This window comes from Armigeres subalbatus, chromosome 1 (genome assembly GCF_024139115.2).
Source record: "Armigeres subalbatus isolate Guangzhou_Male chromosome 1, GZ_Asu_2, whole genome shotgun sequence".
NCBI classification, from domain to species: domain Eukaryota; kingdom Metazoa; phylum Arthropoda; class Insecta; order Diptera; family Culicidae; genus Armigeres; species Armigeres subalbatus.
In genome coordinates, this window is record NC_085139.1 from 34,833,549 (window position 1) to 34,843,511 (window position 9,963).

Below are 9,963 nucleotides of genomic sequence, written 5' to 3' on the forward strand. Positions count from 1 at the left end.
TCTGGAATGAGTTATTAACAAACTACTAAATGATCGAACGCAAATCACTAAATGATCGATAACATCCTTGATTTTTAATTTGGTTATTTGAATTAGATTTTCTTTTGTACGAATTGGAGAACATAGAACTTCTATAGGACTTAAACAGGCTGTTACTGTATTAAAGAGATAGTAATCTGTAAGCGTGCACAAAAGTTAAACTCACTTTTAAAGCATGTAATTGCAGAACAATCAAAAGTGTGACTAAACCTTTGTTTGTATGCACAAAGCGCTTTACACTGATGATCATTTTGTTAAATATCCTATTTCCGTGTTTGCCAATTAGTGTTGCACCTATTTTACGGTTGATTTTAAATTCCTACTGACCCTAGTTCTTACTCCTGGTCAGTACTATAAATAGTAACCGATGCTCCAGTCAAACAGGTAAAGTGAAGTGAAAATGGGGAGGATTACAAGCATTGGCGCACTTGTTCTCTTACTGGCATGCGCAATTCATTGCACGGACAACATTAAATCCGACAAAGTTAAGCGTTCCGGTAAGTAAATCAGTAGTGCTTTAACTCAATGACTCAAGGTGAAATTTGTTTGCGTTCTCGGGCGTTTTTATCAATCAATATATCCAGCATTTCGCGCAAGGTAATGGCTGCCGCTTTTTGACACTTTTCTATGCAGCGAAGTGTCAAAAAACGGCAGCCATTACCGTGCGAGAAATGCTGGATATGGGAAAGGTGGGGAGACTTGATCCCTTGGGAGACTTTATTCTCCCCTGTTTTACCGAAAACCAAAGCTCCGATACCATTCTTAGCAGCTGCTTTATTCGTTTTTCAGCTGTTGGATCTTTGGTATCTTTACTGTGTGGCAGTGAAATTGTACTTGGTGTAAATTATGAAAAGGTAATATGAATTGATTTGAAAGCATCAAAGTAGGCTTGACATGGTCATGAACTGCAACGAAGAGCCACCAAAAATCAAAGTAATCGAGGTACTTTGCCGTCAGTTGTTGTCCAGCAGACTCCCGCTTGCCTAGCAGCATAATAATCTCCACATTTACATCCAGCTTTTCGCGCACGATAATGGCTGCCGTTTTTTAACACTTGGCTGCCTAGAAATATGTCAAAAAACGGCAGTCATTACCGCGCGCGAAATGCTGGATACACACTTCATTTTGTTTACCGAAATCTCAGCATTTTGTTTATTTTTCCGAGGTGGGCACAGCCGAGTTTCAGTAAATATTAGTGCTGTCCAATGAGCAGCTTTAAGTAGCTCGAAGTTGTTTCCGTCCTGCTTGTTCCTTTTTGTCAACACGGGAATAACTTCGAGCTGCTCATTGGAAAGCATTAGTACTATCCAATGAAAGCTTGAAGGTGCTCGAAGTTTCTCCCTGTCCTGCTCATGCCCATTTGTTGACAAAAAAAGTCGAAGTCGTCCCCTCCGCTGCCTTGACTCTCATGCTACGTTTAGACAAGGCAAGTGAATTGAGCAAGTCGCTTGAATCGAACGCGAACTGAACGTGTAAACACCTTAATTCAATTCACTTGAACGAAAAGAAAGTTGAACATGTTCAAGTCAATTGAATTCAACTGAGTTGTTCAACTCACTTGCCCTGTCAAAACGTAGCATCACTCCCTGTACTCTAGCATTATTAAAATGTTCCTCCAAGTGCTGCTTCCACCTTTCGATCACATCGCGTTCATCTGTCAAGATGCTTCCATTTATCACTGCACATCTCATTGCGCTTTGCGGGATGCTTTTTGTGTTTCTTAGACATGAAACAGCTGTTCCATTCCCTCGCACTCCACTTCTTCCAGGCTGTGGCGTTTCTTCTCCTGAAAGGACGGGTCTGCTGTCTCCGCTTCCGTCTTTAGCGTTTCACGTCCTGCCGGGTCTCTATGTTGTTCTCCGCTCCGTTATTGGTAGCTACTTCATCTGTACTCTAGCAGTCCTCATGAGGCGTCGCATCGAGCTCATCGTCTTCAGGTAACACAGCTTCGAGATCGTTCAGCTTCAGGTAACACAACTTCAGTCGTTCTAGGCCATACCGAGACGGCTGTCGGTTCCGAATATTATTGATGACGGATAGTTTGAACACGGTTTTATCAATAGCAGTTAGTGGTCAGAATCGATATGACGATAAGACCTAACCTGACCTGATGTCGATAATGTCGAATAAATTCCGTAAATCAATTAGAACCTTAAGGCGTATACACCAGCGAATTCTCGGATGACCTGGAAATGAACAATTGTTGATATTGAGCGCGCAGACCTCAATGTCTAACTATACTTCAGGGAATTCTTGAACGACCTTCTATGGAAGAATAGTTGGAGGTAATTGTTGAAGATACAAAACAACTAAATACTTAGTTATTTGGGTTTCTAAGGGTGACTTCTTATAGGTTTACTTTTGACTGTCAATAATGTTTAAAATTCGTTTTACGTCACATTTAGTAACGAAAATGTCCGCAGTAAGATTGCACAACATAGAACTACTCCCTAAAAATAAGTCTATCAACCGGTTGTCCCGAAAATTTCAGGGACTAAAATAAATACAATATGTATAATTACAGTAGTAGTTCTACAGCGTAGTTTTACAGCGCTTCCAAATGCTTGAACAGCTTGTTATGTATTCAAAAATTTACAGAGAACAAGCCATTCAAAGTTGTCAAGATGCATGGAAGCACTTATCAGGTTAAGGATTCAGCACTGAATATAATGATTTTGCAACTTGCACATCAGTTTGACGATTTATTTAGAGTAGTATGCATTTTAAGGCGTTTAACTTATGAATTATTATTTCATGCAGAAGATGCTTCGGAAGGACTTCATTCTGAACAATCCAAGCGTTCACTTCCTGATGCAGAGCTGCAGCAAGCGTCGATGAGTAAGCGTGAAACTCAAAGTAAGTGATTCTTGCAAGAGCTTACACAGATTGTTAAATGACTTAAAATATTCAATAATGATCATTCGTAACAGGAGATCCCTCGTTAAAACTGCGTTTTGGACAAGCCAAGCGTTCGCTTACAGATCTGGATCAGCCTCATGAGTCAATGGATAAGCGTTATGCTCAAAGTAAGTTGTTATTGTAGAGGTTCGAAAAAACAAATCCAAAAACAATCAATCGTTACAGGAGATCCCTCGTTAAAACTACGTTTTGGACAAGCCAAGCGTTCGCTTACAGATCTGGATCTTAATGATGACAACCAGCCACATGGGTTGATGGATAAGCGTTTTGCTCAGAGTAAGTTGTTATTGTAGAGGCTCGTTAAATAAAATATCCAAAAATAATCAACCGTTACAGGAGATCCATCGTTAAAACTGCGTTTTGGACAAGCCAAGCGATCGCTTACAGATCTGGATCAGCCCCATGGGTCAATGGATAAACGTTATGCGCAGAGTAAGTTGTTATTGTAGAGGTTCGAAAAAACAAATCCAAAAACAATCAATCGTTACAGGAGATCCCTCGTTAAAACTACGTTTTGGACAAGCCAAGCGTTCGCTTACAGATCTGGATCTTAACGATGACAACGAGCCACATGGATTGATGGATAAGCGTTATGCTCAGAGTATGTTGTTATTGTAGAGGTTCGATAAATAAAATATCCAAAAATAATCAACCATTACAGGAGATCCCTCGTTAAAACTGCGTTTTGGACAAGCCAAGCGTTCGCTTACAGATCTGGATCTTAATGATGACAACCAGCCACATGGGTTGATGGATAAGCGTTATGCTCAGAGTAGGTTTGTTATTTTAGAGGTTCGTTAAATAAAATATCCAAACATAATCAACCATTACAGGAGATCCATCGTTAAAACTGCGTTTTGGTCAAGCCAAGCGTTCGCTTACAGATCTGGATCTTAACGATGACAACGAGCCACATGGGTTGATGGATAAGCGTTATGCTCAGAGTAAGTTTGTTATTGTAGAGGTTCGTTAAATAAAATATCCAAACATAATCAACCATTACAGGAGATCCTTCGTTAAAACTGCGTTTTGGACAAGCCAAGCGTTCGCTTACAGATCTGGATCTTAACGATGACAACGAGCCACATGGGTTGATGGATAAGCGTTATGCTCAGAGTAAGTTGATATTGTGAAGGTTCACTAGATAAAATATTCAAAAATTATAATTCGTTACAGGAGATCCTTCGTTAAAACTGCGATTTGGACAAGCCAAGCGTTCGCTTACAGATTTGGATTTTGACGATGAAAACCAGCCACATGGGTTGATGGATAAGCGTTATGCTCAGAGTAAGTGATTCTTACAAAAGCTTACAAAGGTTGTTAAACAACTTAAAATGTTCAATAACGATCATTCGTCACAGGGGATCCCACGACCAGGCTGCGATTTGGACAAGCCAAGCGTTCACTTACAAATCTGGATTTTAACGATGACAACGAGTCACATGGGTTAATGGATAAGCGTTATGCTCAGAGTAAGTTGTTATTGTAAAGGTTCTCTAGATAAAATATCCAAAAATAATCATTCGTTACAGGAGATCCCTCGTTAAAACTGCGTTTTGGACAAGCCAAGCGTTCGCTTCTTGACCTAGATTATCCCGAAGACTACCAGCCGGATGGGTTCATCGAGAAACGTAATGCTGAAGGTAAATTGTCCTAATCGAAACAGAAACTACTCTTCCGCACTTTGCGATTCTACCGATCGAGCTGGCGTGTGAAGTGATATCACGATCCAACAAGCACTCAGTGTTTGGTTGTCGTTGCAATACCTATTTATCTATCTGAGTTAGAAAATCCACAATCGATTAAATTGTTTGACTTCCTTTTGAATATAACTTCGGACACATTATCACTTTGATTGAACCTTCCTCCAGAAACCCTTCGGTAAATCCTCTGGAAAGGCCTTTGTAAATGTATCCGGAAATTCCTTTGGGACTTCCTTCAGTAAAACCATACATAATTCCTTCCAAAATTCCTGCAGAAATTATTCCGGAAATTTTGTTGGAAGCTTTTTCCGGAAATTCATTTAAGAATTAAATAAAAAACCCTAAATAAATTTTCGGAAGGGTTTCTAACGGAAATATTCCAGACTTCCAGAAGAAATATACGAAGGAACTCTTGGAGTAAATTCTGAATAATTCCTGGAGTTACAAATTTCTAAAGGAATATCCGATGGTCTTAAGAAATTTCTTAATAAATTCCCAGAGGAATGTTCAAAAGAATTCTTAAAGCAATTTCCAAAGGAATTCATTAGGAAATTCATAAAAGGAATTCTTCTAAGGCAATTTTTGAAGTTTTAGCTGACACAATTTCCGTAGGTATTATTGAAGAGATTTCCAAAGAAATTCCTAAATTATTTCATAAAGGAATGGTCGAAGGAATCCCTACAAGAAATAAAAAACCGAGATATTTCTCCTTTCTAATGTCCGAAAATATTCCTAAGACAATTTCCGTAGGTATTCCTGAATGAATTTCCGAAGTATTTTCCATTGGTATTTCCGATAAAAATCAAAGGAACTTCTACAAGAAATCGTAATGGAATTTCAGACATTCCTCTATGAGTTCTTTTGGAATTTCCTCCCTCTCTCAGGAATTTCTTCAGAACATCCCCAAGGAGTTCTTTTGAAAATTCTTCTAGGAAATCCTTCGGTCATTCCTCGGGAAGTTTTCTAAGCAACTCTTTCAGAAAGTTCTATAGACCTCCGGAGATTCCTTTTAAAATTTCTTTTCAGCATTCTCTAGGGATTCTCATCGAAAGTTTTTTTAGGAATCCCTTGGAAATTTAATTTGGAAATTCCTACGAAAGTTTCTTTAAAATTCCTTTTGAAATTCCGTTTGATGAATTTGAAGGAATTTGATATTGTTTCAGTAAAGAAATTTCTGCAGGTTTTCTGAATGGATCCCGGGAAAAAATATTCAAGAATTTTATAAATTATTCCTGGAGGAGTTCGCGAAAGAATTTCTGAAGAATTTCCTGAAGAGAAATTTCAGAATGAATTCTTGAAGGAATTTCGGAAAAACAATCTGAAAAGATTTTGAAAAATCTTTAAATAAATTTCTTAAGCAATTATTCAAAAAAAAAAATCCTTAAGAATTTTGAAAGTAATCCACGAAAGATTATTATTATTATTCTCTTTATTTGAGTCATACTGAAATTCTTTCAGGCATACCTGAAGGATTTTCCTTACATATTTCCGAAGAAATTTCCAAAAGAATTTCTGAAGAAAACCATAAAAGAATTTGTAAAGCGATTTCTGAAGAAATTTCCAAAAATTGTCTTAAATTTTTTAAATAAATGTCTTGGGGAGTTTCCAAAGAAATTTCTGGATTCATCTACGGAGATATTTTGGGAGGTTTTTTAAAGGAAAATCCGACAGAATTCTTGAAGAAATGTCAAAAAAAACTTGGAGAAATAAAACAATGTCGGAAATTCCGTCAGTGATTCTTTTGACGCTAAAATTGCTTGATTGAAACCTCAGAGTTTTCCAGATTTCGTATTAGGAGCTTGAACGTTGGATTTGATGATAATTTTGAAAATGTTTCGTCACTCTATCACACCATATTTGAACCGTTTGTTTGAGAATCTGCATATGTAACATATTTGGCCAAAATGAGATTTTTATATATTCTGAATCCTCTTCAAAAAAAAGAAATACGTATTCTGGCAAAAAATACGAAAAAAGTACTCTGTACTGCTTTCAGTTTTTGCATTAAAAGTGCCCCAGGGTGTTACAGTTACAGTTGTGCCAAAAACTATTGATCTGTATCGAAGAAATCGAAAGGTTCGGTGCCAATTTGTTCAAAAACAGTTTTTTGTTGTTTTCTCGAAATTGTGTAAAATGGACTTATGCAGTTTCTCAAGCAAATGATTCATTTCGAACCAATCATAGATCTGAAAAGCATTAAGTTACAACTTTTGTTTATCAACAGCCAATCTACCTGAAGATCAAGTGCCCCCTGGTCGGTACAACTTCGGTCTCGGACGTTAATGTGAACAGACGACTCAAACTACTGCACTTCACCTGAGTCGTATTGAAATTCACTGCATCTGAAGCTTATGCGGCGATTAGATGCAATACATCCAATCAACTGAGCGACATGCACCCACACTCTAGTCCACTACCAACGAATATATGATCTACACAAAAAGTCACATTTTTTTACATAAATATATAAATTTGTAAAAATAAACTTAATGTTTGTAATATATTGTCAAGAGAAAATACCTATCTGCTATCTATCTATTTATAAAATATAATGCTGACAGTCACGACAAGATTAGAGTTTAGGGGTCGTACACTAATTACGTAAGCATATTTTCCGGGTTTTTAAATCACCCTCCCCCCTTGTAAGATTTTTTCCAAACAAATTATTTTTTGTTTATATGGAGCGTAAGAAAATGACAAACCCCCCTCCCTTTTACTGAAGTGTTGAATGGATGAATTTAATGCTTTCTAGTTACACAGTTACAAGACTTTATAATTTTTCCATTTACCCCCACTGTAATCAACTTTGTTTTTATCAACAGATACGTAGTGTAATTACTTAATTCGCTCAAACTAAACTGCATATAACTTCTAATTCTCTCTGAAAGTCTCCTCTCCGCAGAGGCAATGCATCAGCCGATGATCAGAAAGTGCATCAATTCATCTCTGTTTACTACCAAAACGTGCGTGGTCTGCGTACCAAAACAACGGAATTGAAATTAAGGTTGTCTTCCTGCGACTACGACATCATTATCTTCACCGAAACATGGCTTCGATCTGATATCAGTAACTCGGAGCTGACGTCCGAATATTCCATATTTCGTTGTGATCGTAACTTGGCAACTAGTGAACTTTCAAGAGGTGGGGGTGTTCTCGTGGCAGTGAAGAACGGGTTACAATGTTTAGAGGTCTCATTAGATTGTACCCAGTTAGAGCAAGTGGTGATTTGCGTGAAACTGCCACATCGGTCGCTATTCATCTGCAGCATCTACTTACGACCGAACTCAGCCTCTGAGTCTTACTCAACACATGCTTCAGCAGTCCAACGTATCTCCGATAAATCAGCAGACAACGACATCATTCTGATTCTCGGTGACTATAATCTTCCTCGTCTACACTGGAATTTCGACGAAGACATAAACGGATTTCTGCCAACAAACGCCTCAAGCGAATCTGAACTGATTCTAATGGAATCTACCTCAACATGTGGTCTCGTGCAGCTGAACCCCTTCGCCAACCCGAACGGAAATCTACTTGATCTAGCATTTTCGAATTCTCCTGACAGTATCGAAATGTTGCAACCCCCTCTTCCAATCTTAAAGGCCGACAATCATCATCCCCCATTCGTACTGCAGATCGATCATCGTGGACCAACAACCGCCCATGCGCTACCTGAGGCCACTATGCAACTGGACTTTAAACATTGCAATTTTGACTTGCTTAACGCCGAACTGTCATCAATAGACTGGGTAAATCATCTCAGCGGTCACTCGGTTGACGCCAGTGTGTCCCTGTTTTACGACAAACTGTTTGAAGTTCTGAATACACATGTGCCTCGTCGCCAACATTCGTCAAATGGCATTAGCAGAAAGCCTTGGTGGACAGCTGAATTACGCAATTCACGGAATAGGCTGAGAAAGTTTCGCAATCGCTACTTTCTCGACAAATCGACCGAGAACCGAGAAATGCTCCGCCTTGTTGAATCTTCTTACAACGAGCTTCTATCAGCAACCTACAGGATATACTTGATAAGACTGGAATCTGATTTGAAACAAAATCCATCAATGTTCTGGAGGCACGTGAAAGCTCAAAGATGTAGCAGCGGTATACCAAACAACGTGTCATATCGCGATGAAACTGCTAGTACACCCGAAGAAGCAGCAAATCTTTTCTCGGAATTTTTCCGGACCGTATATATTTCAGATGCTCCTCAACCGACTTCTGGATGTTTCAGCGACGTGCCAAATCATAGTATTCATCTACCACCTATAAACCTCTCTCACGACGATGTGCTTCGGGAGTTGTCAAAAATAGATGTATCCAAGGGATCTGGAGTTGATGGTTTACCACCGTTACTTGTAAAAAACTGTGCTACTTCATTGGTTGCACCACTTGCTCTCTTGTTCAACCGCTCTTTAGATGAAAAAACGTTTCCGAGCTTTTGGAAAACTGCATTCATGATTCCTGTTCATAAATCCGGCAGTTTGAACCACGTTGATAATTATCGCGGAATCTCAATCCTCTGCTGTTTGGGTAAGATTCTCGAGTCTCTGGTCCACAAGATAATCATGAATGCTTCAAAACTGGTAATTTCCGAGTACCAACACGGATTTGTCCCAAACCGTTCCACCACAACAAATTTGATGTGTTACACCAACGTGCTATTTCGTGAGATCGAACGACGCAATCAAGTCGATTCAGTTTACATAGATTTTTCAAAAGCTTTTGACACCGGTTCTCATGTATATGCCATAGAAAAACTAAAACACGTTGGTTTCCCTGAATGGATTATGGACTGGCTCCTCTCGTATCTGTCAGACCGGAAAGCCTTTGTTAGATTAAATTCCTCACGATCTAACATTTTAGCTATACCTTCCGGCGTTCCACAAGGCAGCGTCCTGGGGCCGCTTATCTTTGTTCTGTTCATCAACGATCTGTGTCACCGTATATCTTCCGGAAAACTCTTTTTTGCGGACGATCTGAAAATGTACAGAGTAATATCATCTGCCTTGGATTGTCTCATACTGCAGAATGACGTTGATGAGCTATTAAGGTGGTGCAAACAAAACGGCATGTCGGTGAATATAAAAAAATGCAAAATAATTACATTCACGCGAAGACACAATACTATTCATCACCGTTACTCTATGGAATCCATGGATTTGGAACGTGTGCAAGTTATTCGCGATCTAGGAGTTACTATGGACAGCAAACTCCGTTTCAATGAGCATATCGCTATTATCACCGCCAAGGCTTTTTCCGTGCTCGGATTCATTCGCCGTAACGCTAAGCAGCTAACCGA

General features: G+C 39.0%; 1 protein-coding gene across 13 annotated transcripts; it reads left to right on the plus strand.

The window, feature by feature from the left end:
- Positions 1 to 384: 384 nt before the first annotated feature.
- On the plus strand, positions 385 to 7,146 carry LOC134223885 (short neuropeptide F-like). 13 transcript variants are annotated; one of them, XM_062703115.1, is made up of 13 exons: positions 385 to 536; positions 2,800 to 2,895; positions 2,970 to 3,065; positions 3,124 to 3,234; positions 3,295 to 3,390; positions 3,449 to 3,559; positions 3,620 to 3,730; positions 3,792 to 3,902; positions 3,964 to 4,074; positions 4,135 to 4,245; positions 4,320 to 4,430; positions 4,491 to 4,601; positions 6,886 to 7,146. In XM_062703115.1, exons 1-13 carry the CDS (start codon positions 440 to 442, stop codon positions 6,942 to 6,944), a joined length of 1,332 nt encoding a protein of 443 aa, XP_062559099.1. In that variant the 5' UTR covers positions 385 to 439; the 3' UTR covers positions 6,945 to 7,146. The 13 variants fall into 13 exon arrangements, with proteins under 13 accessions (XP_062559099.1, XP_062559144.1, XP_062559116.1 ...); XM_062703160.1 differs by lacking the exon at positions 4,320 to 4,430; XM_062703132.1 differs by lacking the exon at positions 3,792 to 3,902.
- The last annotated feature ends 2,817 nt before the right edge of the window (positions 7,147 to 9,963 follow it).

Excerpts from the sequence above, each read along its gene's own strand:
- LOC134223885 (XM_062703115.1), top strand. The coding sequence starts at position 440 with ATGGGGAGGATTACAAGCATTGGCGCACTTGTTCTCTTACTGGCATGC. Across the intron at positions 3,731-3,791 it reads GGATAAGCGTTATGCTCAGA|GAGATCCATCGTTAAAACTG; the intron begins GTAGGTTTGTTA and ends CAACCATTACAG. Across the intron at positions 4,246-4,319 it reads GGATAAGCGTTATGCTCAGA|GGGATCCCACGACCAGGCTG; the intron begins GTAAGTGATTCT and ends CATTCGTCACAG.